The 21,425-nt window shown below is 39.2% G+C and overlaps 1 protein-coding gene across 3 annotated transcripts in view; it reads right to left on the reverse strand.

Annotated features, from left to right (window-relative positions):
- Positions 1–17,530, reverse strand: part of LOC131071199 (cinnamoyl-CoA reductase 1) — a 143,632-nt gene extending 126,102 nt beyond the window's left edge. For all 3 annotated transcript variants that reach the window (XM_058006926.2, XM_058006925.2, XM_058006927.2), the window contains exons 1-4: positions 17,154–17,530; positions 16,869–17,041; positions 16,534–16,719; positions 16,273–16,435 (exon numbers count right to left, since the gene is read on the reverse strand). In XM_058006926.2, the coding sequence (XP_057862909.1) occupies positions 16,273–16,435; positions 16,534–16,719; positions 16,869–17,041; positions 17,154–17,268 (637 nt within the window). In that variant the 5' untranslated portion in view covers positions 17,269–17,530. The remainder of the gene's footprint in view (positions 1–16,272; positions 16,436–16,533; positions 16,720–16,868; positions 17,042–17,153) is intronic.
- Between the last annotated feature and the right edge of the window lie 3,895 nt (positions 17,531–21,425).

Genomic DNA, 21,425 nt, shown 5'->3' on the forward strand with positions numbered 1-21,425 from the left:
CTTCTCGCCTCATAATTCTTCTGCTTTTCTCCTTGATCAACTGGGGCAGTGCCGGTTCATAGATCGTATCTTTGATCGGTTCTTACTAATGGACCAAGGGTGTCATAAAATGACAACATTTTTGGCGATTTTTGCGGGATGCTTGCCTGCTAAGCATGAAGTCCAGAAGCCTTGAGCATCCATTGGGCACTGAGTCATTGAAAAGACACAAAACATGTGTGCGCCATCACTTGGAGGAAAACTAGAAACTAGAGCTCACACCACACCCTCTTAAGGAGAATGCGGCAGGTGCACAAGCACTTATGAAAGCAAAACCACTTCTAGTCTAATATTTACATGGTCATCAACACCCTCTTCAGAAGCAGGGCTTGAGATGAATCCCATTCACTGGGATTGGAAGAACTTCCCCATCAAGCCTGGAGAGATGAAATGCATTGGCCTCCTTGCAACTAGTGATGACATATGGACCACTCCAGATAGCATCAAATTTGGAGTGTCGCCCAGCTTTGGCTCTGTCTGCATCCCACTTGAGAACTAGATCTCCCTCTTTGAAGACCCTATCAGTCACCTTTTTGTCAAAAAATTTCTTGACCTGTTCTTGATGAGTCTCAAGTGTATGCATAGCCTGACTTCTAACCTCTTCCAACTCCATCAGCTCAGCCAGCCTTACTGTCATGGCATCATTCTCTGTCAATTCCAGCTAATGTGCTTGTTCAAGAGAGGGTAACTCTAGGGAAATTGGGAGTCTTGCTTCCTTCCCATATACTAGCATGAAAGGGGAGTTACCAATCGCCCTCTTGGATGTGATCATGTCAGCCCATAAGGCTGTCCTCAACTTAGTATGCCATGCCCTCTGATTGTCTTCAATCGTCCTTTTAATTATCCTGATGAGGTTCTTGTTGGAAGATTCAGCTAAGCCATTACCCTGAGGTTAATAGTTGGATGATGTCTTCAAGTATACACCATGCTTAACTGCCCAAGAACTAATTTGGGTTCCAACGAATGCCCTGGCATTGTTTGATATGATGGTGGAGGGGACACCGAATCTTGTCACAATTCCATCAAGGAATTCCAACACTGAGTCCTTAGTGGCATCCCTCAATGCGACTGCCTCTGTCCACCTAGTGAAGTAATTTGTTGCGGCCAAGATCCACTTGTGGCCAGCACTAAAAGGTGGATTTATCATGCCAATGAAGTCTAAACCCCATTGTGCGAATGGTTGATCTACTTGGATGGGATGAAGAGGTAGGGCAACTAGTCTTTGCTTTCCAGAGAAGAGAGCACATTTCCTGCAATTCTTCACCCATCTATGTGAGTCACTGAATAAGGATGGCCAGTAATAACCAGCCCTCATTATTTTGATAGTCGTAGTCCTTGCAGAGAAGTGGACCCTTGAAGAGCCCTCATGAAATTCTTCTAACAATCTGATGACTTGGTTTTGCTCGATACATCTTAGTAGGACTCCATTAGAGTCTTTTCGAAAAAGAGTGCCATTCACTAAGACATAGGGAATGGACTGCAACCTGAAATGCCTTCTTTTGGTCTTGTCCAGACCTTGGGGGTATCTACCTTCCATTAAGAAGGTGGTCATGTCACTTACCCAACTGAATTGAGTGTCGTTGCTAGTTGGTTGATCCTCTTGTAACACAAGGGCGACCTCTAAAGTAGTCTCAGAAGATGAGACAAGCTGTTCACATAGGCCCCTGCCTCTAACAAGCTTGGTGATCTTGATGTTGATATCATACTCCATGACCTTGGTTATCCACCCAACCCTCTTCTCACTGATGTCCTTGTTTAGAAGGAAATCCTTGACACTTGCATGTGGAACTAAGAGCTGGATCCTATTGTTAGACAACATGTGTCTAAACTTTTTTAATGCCCTTACAATAGTGAGGACTTGCTTCTCTACATAGCTATACTTAAGCTCATGGTCCTTTAGCCCCTCACTAAAAAAAGCAATAGGTTGCTCCAAATTATCATCGTTCAGCTGTGTTAGGACAGCTGAGATGTTGGATTCTCCTCCGAAGGTATAGAGGATAAAATCCCTTTCATAGTTAGGATTGACAAGGGTAGGGACCTGAGCAATTGCTTGTTTGATCTCTTCAAAACCGGCCTGTCCCTCCTTGGTCCAACTAAAAACCAAGTTTTTCTTCAACATGGAAGTGAGGGGATTTACCATGGTGGCAAGGTTGGGAATGAACCTCCTCACGAAGTTAATCCTACCAAGGAAATTTTGCAATCCTTTCTTGTGACTGGGGAGTGGAAGAGAAAGAATAGCCTCCACTCGCTTTGGATCAATGGTCAAGCCCTCCTTGGATACAATGTGTCCTAGCAACCTTCCTTGATCAGTAGCAAATACACACTTGCTAGGGTTCAAGGACACACCATACTCCCTACATTTCATGAACACTTGCTCAAGATGACCAAGATGGTCAGCTGCATGCTTTGAATAAATAGTTATGTCATCAAGGTATATAAGCACAAACTTTGTTGATACACCCTTGAAAGCCATGTCCATTGCTCTTTGAAACGTAGCACCTGCATTGATTAGCCCAAAGGGCATTTTACAATAAGCATAGGTACCCCACTTAGTAGTAAATGCAGTCTTGTATTGGTCTGATTCTTGGACTAAAATTTGATTGTAGCCTAAATACCCATCCAAGAATGAAAATCTTTCTGAACCACTGACCTTTTGGAGAATCTGCTCCATAGAGGGAAGGGGATAGTGATCCTTGAGGGAGGCTCTATTGAGATCCCTAAAGTCTACACATAGTCTGATTTCCCCATTCTTCTTTCTTACAGAGACAAGGTTGGCCACCAAAGAGGAGTGCTTGATAGGGAAGATGATATTGGCTTCTATGAGCTTGGTCAACTCCTTCCTCATTAGTGGCTCAATCTTGGGGTTTATTGGCCTTTGCTTTTGTCTAACTGTCTTGGCATCCGAGTTTAGCTCTATAGTATGCTAGGCTAAGCTAGGGTCAAAACCCTTCAAATCTTCATAGGTCCAAACAACTATGTCATCGTATTTTTGGCAAAGCTCAACAAAGGCCTCTTGTTCGGTTGAGGAACACACCTTGCCCAAGTTTAGAGACCTACCCTCGACAACAACAACTGGCTTGTAATCACCCCTCTTTGCAACCAAGTTCATCTTCTTCTTCAAATGATCATCCGAGTTGAAAATGCCCTCCAAGGTAACTAGACCTTTAGGCAACTTGTTGGAGTTGAGCTGCATAATTTGATCTCCATACTGGTCTTGCAGCTTAAACTGATTTTTAGCAAAAAATTCTGCTTCATTTTGCAAGAAGTTGACAATCTGCTGATCGCTTTCGAACAATTGCCAATTTACCTGATTGTCTGGGACAGCAAGCCTCACAACAAGCTTGATGTGTTGTTCCTTCTCACTTGCAACATGCGCTAGTATGTCGAATTGAGCACCAACCGCTGCAAGCCTATCAGCATGCTTGTTCTGACCTCTAGGAATGCTCTGGATATTGAAGGCCTTGAATCCTTCAATCAAATCCCAAACCCTGTGTTTGTATGATTTGACTAGGTTGTTCTTTGTTATACTTTGAGCTCGGAAGGTTACCAACCAACTCACTATCTCCAAATACTTACGAAGATCTGATCTTTCTGTTGTGTGCAAGTTGGAGACCTTGGATCAAGGCTTCATACTCAACGACATTGTTGGTGCAACCAAATTGAAGCCTAAAAGAGAAGAAATATCTCTCTTGCTCAGGAGAAACAAGCATCACACCGGCACCTACACCATTCTTGTTTCTTGAACCATCAAAAAACATGCTCCATAACCCCTCTGAGTCTCCTTGTGTCTTGTTGAGGTTAGGGATAGGAGTATCCTCTTCATGGATACAATAGGTGCCAAGCCCAGTCTCTTCAGTCTCAGCTAATGGATCAAACTGAAAAGCATTGGCCCATTCGTCCAGCAAGCAATCAAGGACCTCTTGCAAAAGAGTAGCAGGCTCACGGGCAGTACACTCCTCCCCCTCTTCATGCAAAGTGCAATTCATGTTTATAGGGCTGGGGATGTAAGACTCAATGTGGTTTTGGGCAATGGGCTCTACCCTTATGGTAACCTTGGTACCATACCTTGTTCGAAATAGCATGTGGGACCAATCAAAAAACAGGTACCCACCTATCTTGGCGGTGAAGTCTCTAGACAGGCAGATGGCAAAGAAGGCAAGGAGGTCAATTATTGATACGTCTTGCAAGACAATGCAACCAGGGCATGCATGCAAGGTTAACTTCAATTTTTTAACAACCCTAACTGTCTTAATAGAAGTGTCATCCAATTGGACCACCCCTTTAGTCACGGGCTCATATTCTATGCCAAGAAGATCAGCTATCTTCTTCGGCATGACTAAGCTACTAGCTCCTGAATCTATCATGCAGTTGTGAACCAAGTTATCTCCTATGATTAATGAGAGATAGAATGGGGGAGGCTTGCTGATCTTACTTGAATCCTCCTCCTCCATGGATTGCACCAAACTGGTGAAGATTGCCTTCATGCTGACTGCTGCCTCATCACCTAACTGGTTGATGTCTTTCAATGCTTCCTTGAGCAAATCCCTTTGAGATGGGATGGAAAGGGCCTCCCACATAGTGACATTGAGGTTGGCCTTCTTCATCTCATCAACTATGTTGAAAGGAACACTAGCTGATTTTAGAGGCCCCTTTGAGGCTACGAGGTCTACCTTTGCTCTTTGGATGACTTGGGCATCTTTCTACCTCTTGCTCCCTTGCAAGGTATTTTGGCTTGTATCATGGACAGCTATATTGGGCATTGGAGCTTGGGCTGATGTTGAAGGTGAGGCAGCCTCCATGGCTCTCTTCTTTGACCTTGTATACTACAGCATAGACTCACCATTTGTTTGGTTCAAACCACAAAATTCTGCCTACTGCCAATTGACAAAGGTAGAATCCCCTTGCAAGTAAGCTTGAGTGCTAACACTAGGCTGATTTGGGTCATATTGTTGGCCAGAAGTGGTCGGCTCACCCTGCACCACTAGGGCTTGGACAAACCCTCCATTTTGGCATTAACCTTGGTTGTGTGGCTGATTGCATGGTTGACACCAATCCTGCTCTTGGGCGAGGTTATTTTGCATTGGAACTATCGCTTTTGAGTTGCTTGCAGCTATGGAGTTCACACTATTCAAAGGCCTGGCGTTGCTCCATTGGTCTTGCCCTTGAAAAGGCGGCTGATAGTTCTGATTTTGTGCCTGATAAGGTCTGCTATGCTGGGCATGTTGCCTCTTTAGTGTCACAAACTCATTGCTAAAATTTTGCAATAGAACCTTGACCTCATGGAGCTCATTGGAGGATGTAGAGGGTGTGGATGGTTGACTTGCGGGAGCCATGGGGATAGGAGCCAAGGTGGGTTGTTGAGTAGGAGCTTCTGGGAATAGAGGCATTGGAGGCCTTGGAGCTATCTTCCCAGCCTGAATCAAACAATTTTCTGCCCTTATGGCTATGTCATATGCACCCGGTAGAGAGACTCCACCCATTGATTGTACCATGACAGCTATATCGTTGTTGAGAGCTCTAAGATAATACAAGAAGGCATGATTTGGAGATGGCTTCACTAGAGCAGGAATTCTATTCCATGTCTTATGGAATCTGAAATTGAAATCTCCCATGAACTCATGGGGTGCCCTCTTAATCGTAGTCAACTGCTCCACAAGTGATAGGTGATCACTTTTGTTTTCGAAATGGTTGCACAACCTCTCCCCCAATTCATCCCAATTGTGAATGGAGCTAGACGACAACCCTCTATACCACTGCAAAGCTTTGCCTTTCAAAGATGTGGCTAAGAGTTTGACAGCAACATCATCCTGAGTGATATTATGGACGGAGCAGATGTTTGCAATGTCCTGAATGTGCTCAATGGGGGTAGTAGATGTTTCACTAGTGAAGTATGGTATACTCTTTAACACAACTACTGGTATATCATTCCATTGAGTTAAAATAAGGGGACTCCCCCCATTGAAGGTAACAAAAACTTGATTTCTTGCCATGTGAAACAATGGTCTATTGATATGAGTGGTTGGAGCCCTTGACAGTAATGGTCTTGTAAATGAAGGGGTAGAATGAGACTTGGGAGATGAGTGTTTACAACCCTGACCTCCCTAACTAGTGATAATGAAGGTCTACCTCTCCGCCTTCTAGAGCCTGAAGATGAGAGTTCTTCGAACTGGAAACTACCTCTAGAAGACGCCCTTGTATGAATTATGGGTATGAAATCAGCAACAAGTCATGAAAGGCAGTGGACTTGTTGAGCAGAGACTTCGAAACCTCAGGGTTCCGGGGTTCCAGACTTAAGCACTTTGGAACCTGGGGGTTCTGGACTTCCGAAGTAGCGAACTTCGGAACCTCGGGGTTCCGGACTTACGAACTTGCGATGACTTGGGAACTTGGGGGTTCCGGGGTCCCAGAGTTAGGAACTAGCCACGAACAAAAACTGGGCTTGTTGAGCAGAGTCGCCAAGTACTTGAGAAATAACTGCCTCTAAAGGCTGAGACACTAAGAACAGCATCGAATCCTTAGCATGTATGTCGAAATTGTGTCCCACCGGGCGTGCCAAAAACTGTTATCACAAAAGCTTGCACCCTTGCTGAGCTATCAACTCAACAACCTTGTGAAACATGGAAACAACCTCGAAGTGTGGGACCTTGCACAAGGGGATTGAATCTCCGGAGAAGGTCGGCTTCCTTCTCAACCCAGGTGCAGGTGCTGAACCAACTCAACACTTCAAAACTTACTCCTAAGCCTATCCTAACAACTTGCAGAGGTAAAGGGAAGAGAGAAATGCTTAAAATAAAAGGAGGTGATGCACAAAGAAGAGATTGTTTCTCTCCCTACCCGAAATGACACAAAGAATCAACTGAAATACCCAGGAGATGCACAAACTTCAATTGTATGAGTGACCCCAATGCATGTATGGAGGTTAGAATTCGTTGAATGTCAAGAGGGGAGAAGGTTTCCCACAAGTCACACTCAGAAATAAATTAACACAGCATATATGAGAAAAGAGCCACAAAACATACACCTATGATGAAGGTAAGAAAACAGACACAGCATACATAAGTTGAAGAAAGGCAAGAATAGGAATTTAAATTCATTTGAAGGCCAATGGCCAAACTTACAGTTGCAAAATGCAGAAAAATACAAGAGAAGTGAAAGAGCATGGAATAGCTCAAGCCAGCAGGGAGAGAACGCTTTACAATGAGGCTTAACAACCTTTATATAGAAAATTGGTTACAAGAGTGATCATGACCCTTGTGTGTGCAGGGAAATGTCAGTTTGGGAGTGCAGGGAAGTGCATGCACTTGACTTTTGTACATGCAAGCAACCTAGCCATACCCTGAAAATGCAACCCTAAGAAGGGTGGATTGACTGACCTTCCAAAGTCAGAGCATGCAAACGTGACATAAGTTACCACAACAAGCATGGCCTTGTACCTCTCCTAATGGAAATCCTGCCAAAATCATTAAATGCGCCCCTGTAGCTCCACCAAAGAAGGTGCACAAGTCACAAAAGTCGTCGGAGCATTTAAAGCTTTGCGTGTTGATCACGCCATCTGGAAGTGTTGCCAGTCGAAAAGAAGTCTGAGGACTTCGGAAACTCGGGTTCCCGAAGTGGGGAAGACAAGGAAGGAACTTCAAAACCTCGGGATTCCAGAGTTCCGAAGAAGAGGGAAAGGCAGCAAGGAAGGAAGGAACTTCGGAACCTTGGGGTTCCAGAGTTTCGGAGAGAAGAAAGGGAAGGCTAAGGAAGGAACTTCGGAACCTCGGGGTTTTGGAGTTCCGGGGAAGGGAAGAAGACGAGGAGGGGAGTTCCGAAGTTCCGGGAAACTGAAGCGAAGGGGGAAGGAAAGGGAGGAACTTCGGAACCTCGGGGTTCCGGAGTTCCGAGAAGGAGAAAGGAGAGGCAGCAAAAGGAAGGAACTTCGGAACCTCGGGGTTCCGAAGTTCCAGGGAACATGAAAGAAAAGGAACCAAAGGGAACTTCGGAACCTTGGGGTTTCGGAGAAGAGAGAAAAGGCTAAGGAAGGAACTTCCTCCAGACAAGACAACACTTCTCGCCTCGTAATTCTTCTGCTTTTCTCCTTGATCAATTGGGGCAGGGCTGGTCCATAGATCATATCTCTAATCGGTTCTTACTGATGGACCAAGGGTGTCATAAAATGACAACAGGTCCCAACTACTAGCCATGTTAAGTATTCATGTACAAATTTCTCATAAAGCGGAGTAAAGGAGAAAGCCCAATGGAAACAAAACTCCTTTCCAAAAGAGAAATGATACAAAATGAATGTACAAGTGAAAAAGATAGCTCACAGAAGAACAGACTCATGATGACCCCTCAATAACTACTTCTAATCACAATGTATAATGAATGTTTCCCCCTAAAAGAGGATAGAATAAACTATGCATCCCCCCATAAAATGAGGCTCAAATGTTCCATGCAATATCCTGTTGGAAAGAACCTCTAGATGATCTATGTGAAGTGCCTTTGAATTTCAATGCAACAAGTGATAAGAAGAACAAAATAAGTTATGTCTTGCTGAAAATAATCTCTAGATGTTCTCAAGAAACCAACTCTGAATTCAAAAAGTAGCAAATGAGGAGATCTTAATGCATGTCATCGAACTACATTTGTCATCTCCAAATGATTTTGATGTCTCACATATGATGTTTGAGGATATTCCATTGCATGTCATTGAGCTACAATGGTTATCTCCAAGTTGTCCTCGAGAAGCAGTGGAAGTGTTTAAAGACACAACTCACGGAATTGCTCAAAGGCACGAACCAAGACACCTTTCCAATAGGAATACTAGTGAGGGAAATGTTGAAGTGTTCATGACATGACTCATGGAAGTGCTCATTGGCAACCCTCAAGACACCCATGCAATATTAGGTGACCCCCACCCCCCAACTTTGGCACTTTATAATTTAGTGTGTTTTACAATGTAACAAGGTCTAATGTGTGGAAAATAGGAAAACATTAACTTTTGCAAAAAAAACAATGCTCAATTTCTAGCTACCAATCAAAATTTATTACACAATCAAGTTCCTATAGAAATGGCCTAATTTAATACATATGCACTAAAAACAGAAAAAAAATGCCTATGGAAAGATCAGACCTAGCCTTCCAGCCACTCATTAGTATCGGGACAAAATGAAAAATACAATGGTTTTGATTGTGAGAGGGTATCCAGGCCTCACCCTTCGTCTTTGATGAACAAAAATACAACAACTTAAAAAACCATTAATTTCTCAAAGCAAATTTGTCTAAATTTAAATACCCCCAATTACAAGCATTTGACAAATTTGTCAAAAAAAACACTAGCTTAAATTAAATGACTTCAACCAATCAATGGAAGTGATCGAGTCCCGCAATAGAATGCTGTCAGAAAACATGTGTTGATTATGTCTTGCTATTTGGAGGAGAGCAAGATCTATATATCATGGTCAGAATGAATGCCACATGTGAAGAAATGGGAGCCTATTGAAGGTAGTGTGCTTGGTCAATAGTAAATGAGGCCAAGACTCGAGGACGTGGAGTAGAAATTGTTGTGATGGTGAAGTTGCCCATGCAAATGGGACTTCTATGGAAGTTGTGTGGGGCTTTGAAAGACCACATGGATGTTTGCTGAGCAATGTGACTCCTGTTAAAACTGCAACTCCTTTGCTAGCAAAAGAGAAACAACAAAGATATGTCTTGCAGAATGATGTGCTCCACACGCCTAGTGCTCTTCAATAGATGTAGAATGAGATTCTTTCTTGCAGACTTATGATGGCCGAATCTTTTGTTGAGTGAGGAGAATGTGTGGATGGTAAAAGCACTGACACTATACAAGTGGAGGACACCAATGCAGATGCAAAATACCACATGGGGCCATATCTTGAGAAGAGGCCACAACAAATTTGAGAGACTCTTTGACCATGCAAGAACCAGCTGAATGAAATCGCCCATTTAGATTACAAAAATAAACATGAAAAACTCCCTTATGTCTTCCCAGAGTGGCACAATGGCTTTTACACCAAATTTATTGTCTCCTAGATAAGACTTGTGGGACGTGAGGGTATCACCTAATAAGATTTTAGAAGTTACACGTAAGCATCCCTTGGTGATATGTCATCTATGAGAGTATCACCAACATAAAAATGGATACATTGGCACCTTGAAAGATAGCAAACAAATTCATAATGCCTTAGCACCAAGCACCATCTAAACAAAGCAAATCAAGCTACGGCAAAGTTACAAGACTCGCAAAGTCTGGCCCAAACTCGGCAAGTCCCGAAGCTGGTCACCTCTACCGAGGCCAAAGGACCCTAGACTCGGCCTCAACCGAGTCTAATCGGGTCTAGGCAAACTCACGAATCTATCAAACTCGGCAGACACGAGGCCCAGACTCTGTCGCCCAACAAATAAGAAAAAGGCAAAAAAAAATAAAAAGTCAATGTTTTAAGTGAAATAAAAGGTCAATATATTTTCTCTCCAACCCTAAAAAGTCATTTTTCTTGTTTGCAAACACAAGGAGAGAAAAAGAGGGTTTTGAGCAAAAAAATAGAGGCACTGAAGAGCAGACCAGCAGATAGATTGAAGATTAGATTGCAATTGTTGATTGTTTGTGCAAGTTAGTAGCTTGCAATCAAGCATTTAAAGGTGTTAAAGAAGGATATGGAAGAGGTTTCTAGCAATTTTAAAGAGGTGAGTTACATTTTTTTATTATTTTTTTTATTTTTTTACTTTCATATTTCCATTTTTTTGTACATTTGTTTTGTTTTTGTTTTATTTTATATTGATGGAAAAAATATGAAAGTTAAAACTGTAGTTTTGTTTTTTCTTTCTATTATTTATTTTTAAGTTTTAACTTAATTAGAATAAGAGACATTATGCTGATTTTTTTCATTTATAATATATTGCAGCATAATGTCTCAGCCTAGTGGAAGTGGTGCCCCAAAGGCAGCCCCGGTTAGAAAGGATAAGGCTTGGAAACATGGCATCCCCGGTTCAAAAAAAGAAGTAACATGTACTCATTGCAAAACAAACTATATTGGGGGGGGGGGGGGGGGGGGTAATTAACCGGCTGAAATATAACATTGCACAAATAGAATGCCATGATGCCAAACCATGCAAATTAGCACCCCCTGCGGCCATACGTGAAGTGCAAGCTCAACTAGAGGAATTTGAAGAGAAAAAGGAAGCAAATGGAAGAAATGGCAGCCATTGGTGGAGAGGCTTCTCCAAATCCTCGGCCTCCATTTCCTACATCTACAAGTAGTGGTAATGCGAGTGTGAGCATTGGGCCTCAAATTTGTACAAATAAATCCACATTAGATTCACTTTTTGTTCCACGCACGACTCCAGGTGCCCAACCATCGCTTGAGAGCATGGGTTGGAATAAGGAGAAGCATGATGCTGGGAAAATTGCAATTGGAGACTTTTGGTTCTATAACAACATTCCATTTCATACAACAAGGTCTTCATTAGTATTTTGATTTCTCTGTCTTAATTTTTTTTCTTTTAAGAAATTGAGAAATTAAGAGTATGCCACATTCATTATTTTAATTTTTAAAGTTACAAGTAAAACTTAATAGTTAATAATAAATACTTATTCCGTTTATTTAATTTGTTTTAAGTCTCCATACTGGCAAATTATGGTAGATGCCATTACTGTTTGTGATCAAGGGTTCAAAGCCCCTAATGATGAGGAGATAAAAGGCCCTATTTTGAGTCAAAAGGTGATTGATGTTAAAGCCAAAATTGCCAAGCAGCGTGACATATGGAGGAGGTATGGTAGATGCCATTACTGTTTGTGATCAAGGGTTCAAAGCCCCTAATGATGAGGAGATAAAAGGCCCTATTTTGAGTCAAAAGGTGATTGATGTTAAAGCCAAAATTGCCAAGCAGCGTGACATATGGAGGAGGAAGGGTTGCACCATCATGACTGATGGTTGGACCGACAAAAGAAATAGAACACTGCTGAATTTTCTGGTCTCCTCATCAGGTAATTGTACTTTGTATTTTGTAAAGTATATTTATTATTGATTTAGTAATTAACTTTTTTAATTTTTATATTACTGAATCTCTTTTTTCATTTCTTAGCTAGCACACTGTTCTTGAAGTCAATTGATGCTTCAAGGAATATAAAAAATGTTGAGTATCTTTGTGGGGTGTTGGAGGACCTGGGCAAGGAGAATGTGGTGCAAATAGTGACAGATAATGCAGCAAAATATGTTGCTGCAGGTAAACTTCTTATGGAGAGGCACACCACCTTGTTTTGGACCCCTTGTGTTGCTCATTGCATTGACCTCATATTGGAGGATCTTGGTAAAAGTCCATGGATTAAAACATGTGTAGAGACTGGAAGGAATATTTGTAAATACATATATAATCATGTTTGGGTCTTCAACCATATGGGAAATTTCACAAATAAGAAAGAGTTGTCACGACCAGGAATTACCCCATTTGCATCAAATTTTATCATGTTGCAATCCTTGCTTCAATCCAAGGCTGGATTGAAACGCATGTTTGTAAGTGAGGAGTGGACCGCATTATCATATGCAAAGACTATTGCAAGGATTGAGGTGGCTGATCAGGTTTTTGATGAGCATGGCTTTTAGCAACCGGCCAAGGAGATTGTGCGGGTAATTATCTATTATATTTTTCATTTTTGTTCTCATTTCCTTATTTTTATTCACACTTGTTTATGTAAAACTTAAAACTTACAGCTTAATGTTAGAACTTTCAACTTTCAACTTGTTGTTGTCCTACGAGTTGCTGATGGAGAGAAGCCCGCTATTCAAGGAATCAGGCTAAGTATGGTCCCATATGGGAGGTCATTGATCGACAATGGCACAATCTGCTTCACAGGCCTATACATGCAACTACCTACTACCTTAATCCGACATTCCAATTTCGCCCAGATTTCAAGGTCGATGATGAGGTGTGGAGTGGGCTCTACGAAGTTGTGGAGTGAATGTCACCTGATTCATCAGCTGGAGCACACATAGTCCGTGAGATAGAGATGTTTAGGAATGCACAAGGAAACTTCTTCTAATGAGACATATGCAAGCAAAACCAGACACAAATGATGCTAGGTAAAAATCAAATCAAGGCATAGTTTAAAATTTAAATCTTAAAACTTTTCTGTCTATGATTCTATTACCATTATCATAAACTCAAAGTTATAGAATGAAAATGATTTTTATTATTTTTTGTTTCAGATGCATGGTGGGAGATGTTTGGTAATAAGGTGCCAAATCTACAAAAGATTGCAGGTCATATATTGAGCCAGCCATGTAGTGCTTCAGGATGTGAGTGCAATTGGAGCATGTTTGAGGATATTCACTCCAAAAAGCGCAATAAGTTGGTAGTGCAAGGTTGAATGATCTTTTGTTTGTTCATTACAACCTTCGCCTCCATCACAAATAGATCTTGGGCACTGACACATCTCCTATCACTTTAGAGGAGGTTGATCCACACACAAAGTGGAACATTGAGGTTGATGATCCTGTCTTCAGTGATGAAGACATAGAATGGGTTGATCAGGTGGATCGAGAGGTAGAGGCAGTAGCGATGGCAGAGGAGATCAGAGCACAAGGAGACCCATTGGAGGACCCCGAGACCGAGGAAGATGTGGATGAGAATGTGGATGTCACTAAGGCTAAAACCTGAGCCTGAGACACAGGCAGAGATCATGGCTAAAGAATGTTCTAGGACCTATCTTAGGCGCACATGTAGGACAATTACGGGGTCGAGTGATCACTGATATTGGCTCCTCTAAGCCTTAGACTTCTAGGCTCTAGCTTTGATGTTGAGTTTGATATATGTTTTGAACTTTTGATGACATGGATTTCATATTCCATGAATTTTGTAGACATTTGACACTATCTATATTTCTAATGTGTTATTTAGTTTAGCTTATTTCTTTCAACTCAAGCCTAAAATTTGCATTTATACTTATGTGATCAATGTAAACTTGTGTATGTGCTTCTACTTGATGAGATTATTGTGCCTTTAATATTTATTTATTAAAGGATGCATGAAACCGGTTTTACATCCTCAAAAAAATTAGAATTTCTTGGGTTTTTCAATTTGCCGAGTCTAGGCGCCGAGTCTGAGTCCGAGTCAAAAATCAGCTTGCCGAGTCTAGGCACCGAGTCTTGTAACTATGCTACGGGTTTGTAATGCATAAGTCTACACACCTTTGTGCAGATTGATCGACCTCTTTTGCCTCTTAATCACCCTTCTTTGTGCCAAGAGTGTGGACTAGGAAGACCTAGACTAGAAACTACAAACCAGCTATCCAACCAAGCCACTTAAACCTGGAAAAATCAAATTGAAACCCTCCAACGAATTTGGGCCAAGAAATTTCTTGCAATAACAACAAAATCGCCCAAAAATTTGTTGCCCAAATCTACAAAAGATGATTTTGCAAAAAACAATTGCCTCTTGAAAAAAAACCGTACAATATAAGATTCTGGTAATATGCAAAGGGAAAAAACTTGCAAAAAATGAAGTTACCGTTTGTTTTCCAATTGAAGGGTATTTCTTAGTTTCTTAGCCTTTCCAAAATCAATGGCGATGACGGTTTTACTTCAAGACATTCTATTGATAGAGTTATGTGCAGAGACACTTGGATTCAACAAGGAGATGTGCAAACTTGGATAGAGAACCGATATGTGAGAAGCCAAAAGAGTCGAGCAATCTTTATGCAAGCATCAAACCAACACCTTCAACCAAAACTAGCTTTAATACCATGTTGGGCTTAGCCAGAATCAAAATGCACAATACAACCTTTCTACAAGTGAAACCAAATTAGCACAAATAGCAAAATTTGTTGTAGACAATGAAAGTGTACAAAATATTGCATATATAGACAGGTAGATGATGTAAGAAGGTAGGACTGAATAACTGAATAATTGACTAACCCTCCAAATGTGCAACACTTGTGAGCTCACTTGGCAAGTGTGTAAGTGTCAAATATACATGCAAGAGGTGTCTCAAAAAGTGAGGACACATGTCTCAACCACATGAGGTGAGACAAAAAATCTAGAAGTCCCTAAGTGGAGACTTAAGCAAAGTGAATAGGACTATCTCTAGGTATGCTAAAAGCTAGCTAGTTTGATAAAGTCACTATTTACACCAACAATTTCCACATCAAAAGACTGTGGAACTATGCAAAATACTAAATACCACAAACCACAACCAAATACCCATTGAATCTAAAATTCAATCTGCAACTTCCAACACAATGATGATTTCTGTATGAAATCACTTGAAATGGAATGAAGCCTTTTGTCCCCAAACCAATCTTTGCTACACATTGGTATCCCAGCATGGAATTACTTTGAAAACTAGGAAGGTTTTCATCCCCAAAGCTTTCAAATTTCCTAAGGGGTTTCATCCTTGGAAAATGGAGAAAACAAGCGTGTGTTCATTCTTGAGAAATAAAATAACTCCACAAGATATGTAATGTATTTTTTTAAAACTCTCCTCCTTTATAACTTTTTTGGAGCTATTTTAGGATAAATGCTTTTTGTTTTTTCATTGTTTTTTTTTTTGAGAAATTTTTTTTTGCTTTTCCATTGCAATTTTGAAAAAGCAATTTTTTACTTTTTCATCAGTTTTTCCAAAAAAACTTCCTAAATAAAATAACATAAATATGATCACTTTTCGGTACTTAATATACCTTTTTAAATAATTAAATATAAAAAAAATATAATTATCTAATTAATGTTTCCTTTGAAATCATCCCAAAGTCTTAGCAATATTGTTAAAATAGTCCAATTAAATTGTCCTAAATTCCTAATAATTCCACCAACTCCTTAAGTGCAGAGGACTTTAGTCCATAAAAAGTTGATGTTATCTAAGGATAATAGACTTCTCCAAGAAATTTGGAGAGCTCCCAAAATGTCAAATTCTCATACAGAAAGTACAATTGTGCACATCTTGGCTCCTAAAACTTGTTGCCACTATCAAAATTTCTTTCCAAGAAAGTTAGCACTCTTCAAGAATGTTGGAATAGATTAGAAAAAGAAGACATTGAACTTAGATATAAAGAAGGCCAAAGCTGATCTGAGTCATCAAACATATAAGTCAAAAGCCCTACAAATTAATTAGCAGCCAATGAGAGACTGGACAGATATGCTCAAGACCTGAGTAGAGGATTCAAAGTAGAAGATGCTAGAAAACCCACAATAAAAACATCATGAACTAGTTCCAAGGGAACAAAACATAGAACACACATACCTTGAAGAAGTTGAAGAAACATGGCCATGCTAGCATTGATAGCTGGAGGCAAAATAGGTCCCATCACGGTGCCTGGATTTATGACAACCACATCCAGACCAGTTTTCTTGGCAAAATCCCAGGCCGCTTTTTCGGCAAGTGTTTTCGATGCAGGATACCAAATCTGCACCAACCTAGGCTTAATCTTGTCAATGATTGGCCTAACTACCAAACATGAAAAAAACAATCGCTACAAAAACAGACTAAGAGCGCGATTCCTACCCCATTTTTTTCACAGTAATCAAGATCAGTCCAACAGTTTTCATCCTTGGGCACATCAGCAGGCCAGTTTGGACTGGGAGTGATTGCAGAGATTGACGAGGTTACCACTACACGTTTCACTCCTGCTTTGTGGGCAGCTTGCAAGACATTCGTAGTACCCTTGATAGCAGGATCCAAGAGCTGAATCTGCAAGGATACAAGATTTCCATTCAGATATAAACAACACTAAGACCTTGCTGTCAAAAGCTCAATCCCCAAAACTAAGTTCAATCCTAATTGCCGAAACATTGAATTGATGGAACCAAACAAGAAGAACCTTAGAAGTTAAAACTCACTTGTGGGTCCTTGACTTCATCCACAATGCAAGGAGATGCTAGATGAAAAACACCCACACAACCACTAATGGCAGCATAAACAGAATCATAATCCATCACTTCTACTTCAAACAATTTCAGCCTCTCCTTGGCTCCTTCCATGGATTCCAAGTGTTTGGTCTCTTTCTCATTTCCTGAGCATATTCCATGTATGATCACAATCATCATACCAACCCAAGGGCCAAATTCTAATTGTCTCAAGAAAAAAGAAAATCTACGAGCTCCAATTGCTTTTCAAAAACTTACCCAAATCCTGAACAGTGGCATGCACAGAGTAACCTCCCTCCAAGAGCAAACGAACCACCCATGACCCAATGAATCCACTCGCTCCAGTCACACATACAGTTTCTTTGTTATCCATTGTCGGATCAGTATAACCTTTAAGATTTACAAACCAGAGACAAAGGCAGACTCCCTTGAAACTTTATTACTAGCAGAGCATATCCACCAGCTGACAGGATGCCAATCTATACAAAACAGTACGGAACGCCTGGCTTCACTTATCATAAGTTGGTTGTTTTTTTTTAAATTAGAAAGCTACGCCAGATTTAATTATTGCAAAGATACAAAAATACATGTTCTTAAAGATTTATTTTTTTATTATCGAGTTCGACCCACAAGCTCGCTCGGGCTGTAGAAATTAATAACACTATTATGATGTGGAGAGGCCGCCTACGATCATAGTGGAGTGGAAGTGACAATCCATGTACATAATAATTTATAATTTTTATGGAGGTTCACATAGAAGTATGAGCTTATCTTCTGTTAAAAGCCAAATATTAAGGGGTATTCATCATGTCAAATATGATCCCAGCTTCATTTCTTATGATGTCAAAGCCTAGCATTAAGCAAGACTTGATCCTCATGGGATTCATTTGGAGCCATTCAACTTCACTAGTAGACCAAGGGCCCATTGACATATACATAATAATTTTAAAATATATTTTATGTGAAAATCCTAGTTTCAGGAGGTGGAAGGATCGGATTAAAAAAAGTGTATATTTAATAATGAGTAATGTGAAATTTAAAGTTGGTCATTTCAATATAGAAACTATAAGTCTTCTCTTGAAAATTATAAACCTCTTCACTATATGTTATAAATGATTATTGTGCATCATTCGCTTCAACATATATAACAAATTATTTTAGTCTTAGTGAAAACTATTAATCAATGTTTCTTAGGTGTTTCAACAAAGAGTCACAATATCTCTAAATATCACACTTTAAGCTTTGACTTGCTTAGATGATTCATCTTAAATCACACTAATAGGTGGGTCTTATTGGACAAACAAGTGTGAATTCATATATTCCATCTAAATGAGTCAAAGCTTAGTGTGTTGTTTCAACTCAACCCTTCAAAAGAAGATCCAACATGTTTGATCCATTTTCTCTTGATGTGTGAGATCCTCTAGGAGCTTTTAATTCCTTATTTACTAGGGATAGGGCTCCTCCTTTAGAATTTGTGAGCGATGCAGCTATGGTTGTCAATAAACAAATCACCCATTTAAAGACTATCGATGCTCATATTTTAATTTAACTTCAATGAAGTTTTCCATAGAGTCACACATTGTGAACTCTTAGAATTTGTATTGTCAATATTCGTGGCATTTATCAATTATTTTGCTTCCAATAAAGAAAATTGTTCCATTACAAGAATTCCTTGAAAGCAAAAGAACAACAACAATTATTTTTGAGTTATATTGATATAAGCTTATGTGGTGTTTTGGTCATCTATTATTTCATATTCTTTCATTAGCAATGGTATTTCAGAAGAAAAAAAGCAAATGCAATGATGAGGCAAGTGTAGAGTAATGTGGAGTTGGACCGATGGTTTTCTCAAGACCCCCATAAGTTCTCTACAAAGTCACCTTGACTCATATGAAAGAAGCAGTGGTTTGTGAAGAAAATATCTTAGAATCAAGGAAGAAAGGAGTGTGTGTATGAGGCTGCTATAACAATACATGAGTTACGATGCATGTGATGAAAATATCTTAAGGGTTCAATCAAGCAAGAAAGGAGTGTTATAGGTGGGAGTGAGGAGCAAGTGAAATACTTCATGGATTTTGATTGTAAAAATCTTCTTACTTGTTTGATTAAATCTAGCAATAAAGTGCTTACACAAGCTTGTCTTAAATGTTTGGAAAGGATGGCTAACAAAAAGAAAAAAAATACCTACATCTGTTTTGAATTACTAAGCTTAGGGATTTCATTAAAAGCACAAGCATAAAGCACTATTATTAGTTATTTTGATAAATGGTCAAATGAATAGCATTATAATTATGTATTTTGTCCTTCTAAGACCCCACATACTAATTTGCCAATACATCTAAGAGAATGGCATTGATATGAAAACTTCTAGAGTGATTTTGAATGATTTGTTAATTTTTGTGGAGTTCACCAATTTTTAAATGTGTACAAAGAAATTTTGACAAAGTGTAATATCCTCTCTTTAATAAATTTATGTAATAAAACAAAGTTCATTCCATTTATTTTGATTGGCAAAATCTAATCATTTCTAGTCACTTTGGTCTTAATTTTCGCTAAGTATTGAGGATTTTGTGTTTGAATTTTGTATGCAACCCCTTTTTTGAGGATTCAAACTTGGTCTTGCTCTCATACCTTTATGTCAAACCCCTAATACTTCATTTTCCTTTATTAGAGTTTCCCCATCAGCATGCCTCTCCCCACCTCCCTAACCTCCAACTTCTAAGTTTCTTGGTTTTTTGTTTTAATCATCTGGCCTACCTCTCTTTATGGCTTGATTACCATCAATGATCCATTTTGAAGTCGCAACTCTCAAAAGGGTGGTTTTCCCAACTAAGTAAAAAATATTAATATTTTATAGTAAGATGAATTTGACTATGATTACGATGTCCATGCTGATAGATAACTTTGTTTCATTTAACGTGGTGATTAGATCCTATGAACCTTATATAATCATGACTTCTCATTCATCGTTTTAGGTGGGAACTCTATTTTGACCATATATATTCTTGTTGTCTCTGGATAGATGCATGGCAGATCATTCATTTGATTGTTTGCTTCCAAAAAACCTAGAAAACAACACTCAAAATATATGTTGTATAGAGTGACTAATTGGGGATGAAAACCTCTACTTTTGCAACAAACCAGATGACATAAACTATTTGGTTTCATCAATCAAATGATAGACACCTTTTTAACTCAAAATTGATGACTTCCTACAAATCTCTAAGGAGAATTCTACAATAATGAATTCAACCTATAGAGCACAAGAATGACTAGCAACATCTTGTAAGGATTTGTAATATCTTTTTTATGTTAGTTGTTGTTGTTGCAACCTTTGTACTTGTATAGTCATGATTGTGCTTTTCATTACCATTATCATGTAGTGGAATACCATTGTGAAATTCATTATTAATCTAAAATTTATAAAAATGTTTACTCTTTGCCTTGTGATATATATGTTAATAATATCCTTATAAGCCCATGAAGAATCAATTTTTTTGTCATATTGTGTTAAATATTGTATTAGATGAAAAAATTTCAGTCTTTTAGATCTAGTTAAAAACAACCCAACCATATATGTTATGAACCTAAATAAATTTAAGATTGTTATAGTGGTATTATAGAAAAAGATTCTACTAACATGCAGGGTATTATGGTGATTTATGCTTCCTCATGATAGAGAGGCCGGGAATTTAAAATGAGAACAAAGGAAATCATTTGTTGAAGGTTTTGACATTGAGGGTTTGGGTATTAGAGAAGAAATAGTGACTAAAGGAAATAAATGAAAATGAAAAAAACAAATAAGGATAAAAAAGAATTATTCTAGAGAACTTTTCAGAGTTTAGATAATTATTCTAGAGAACTTTTCAGAGTTTAGATCAAGGGAAAACATAGGCTAATGAGTTAATCAAAAATTTGGTTGATCATTTCAACAAAAGAAATCTCCAAGAAAGGGAGAACTTGACAACAAGTATTAGTAATGTAGGTGATACTATCTCAAGATCTTCAATCCCTGTATTTTTATAAGAAGAGGAAGAAGTTGAAATAGTTGACTGCATCCCTCATGGAGAATCTTATGAAGATGAAATCGACAGTTTGATGGAGAAATGCTAGAATCATTCAAAAGTTGTGAGGGTAGCATTGACATTTGACAAACATGTTGAAATAATAAGAAAAATCCCCTTCTATAAGAAAGGATCAAAAAACATACAAAAAATGGACAACAATGAGCTAAAGAACAAGCTAAATAAAATATATGCACCTACTTTTGATGGAGTGAAAATATTTCAACTAAGGCATCATTAGAAAAGTATAGACATACCTCACCTTCTATCCCATGAAGGAGAAAGATGTAATCAAATTTCCCTCCTTGCATATAGAAGATGTTGCATCTAACTAGTGGTATCATAGCCACATCACAGAGGGTCATGATCAAATTATAACATTTCAATGGTTTTGCAATGGGTGCTTGATGTATGTGAGCTTAAAAATGAAGAGGAATACTTCAAATAACACTTTTGGATCAAGCAA

The sequence above is a fragment of the Cryptomeria japonica genome, chromosome 7 (genome assembly GCF_030272615.1).
Source record: "Cryptomeria japonica chromosome 7, Sugi_1.0, whole genome shotgun sequence".
Taxonomy (NCBI): domain Eukaryota; kingdom Viridiplantae; phylum Streptophyta; class Pinopsida; order Cupressales; family Cupressaceae; genus Cryptomeria; species Cryptomeria japonica.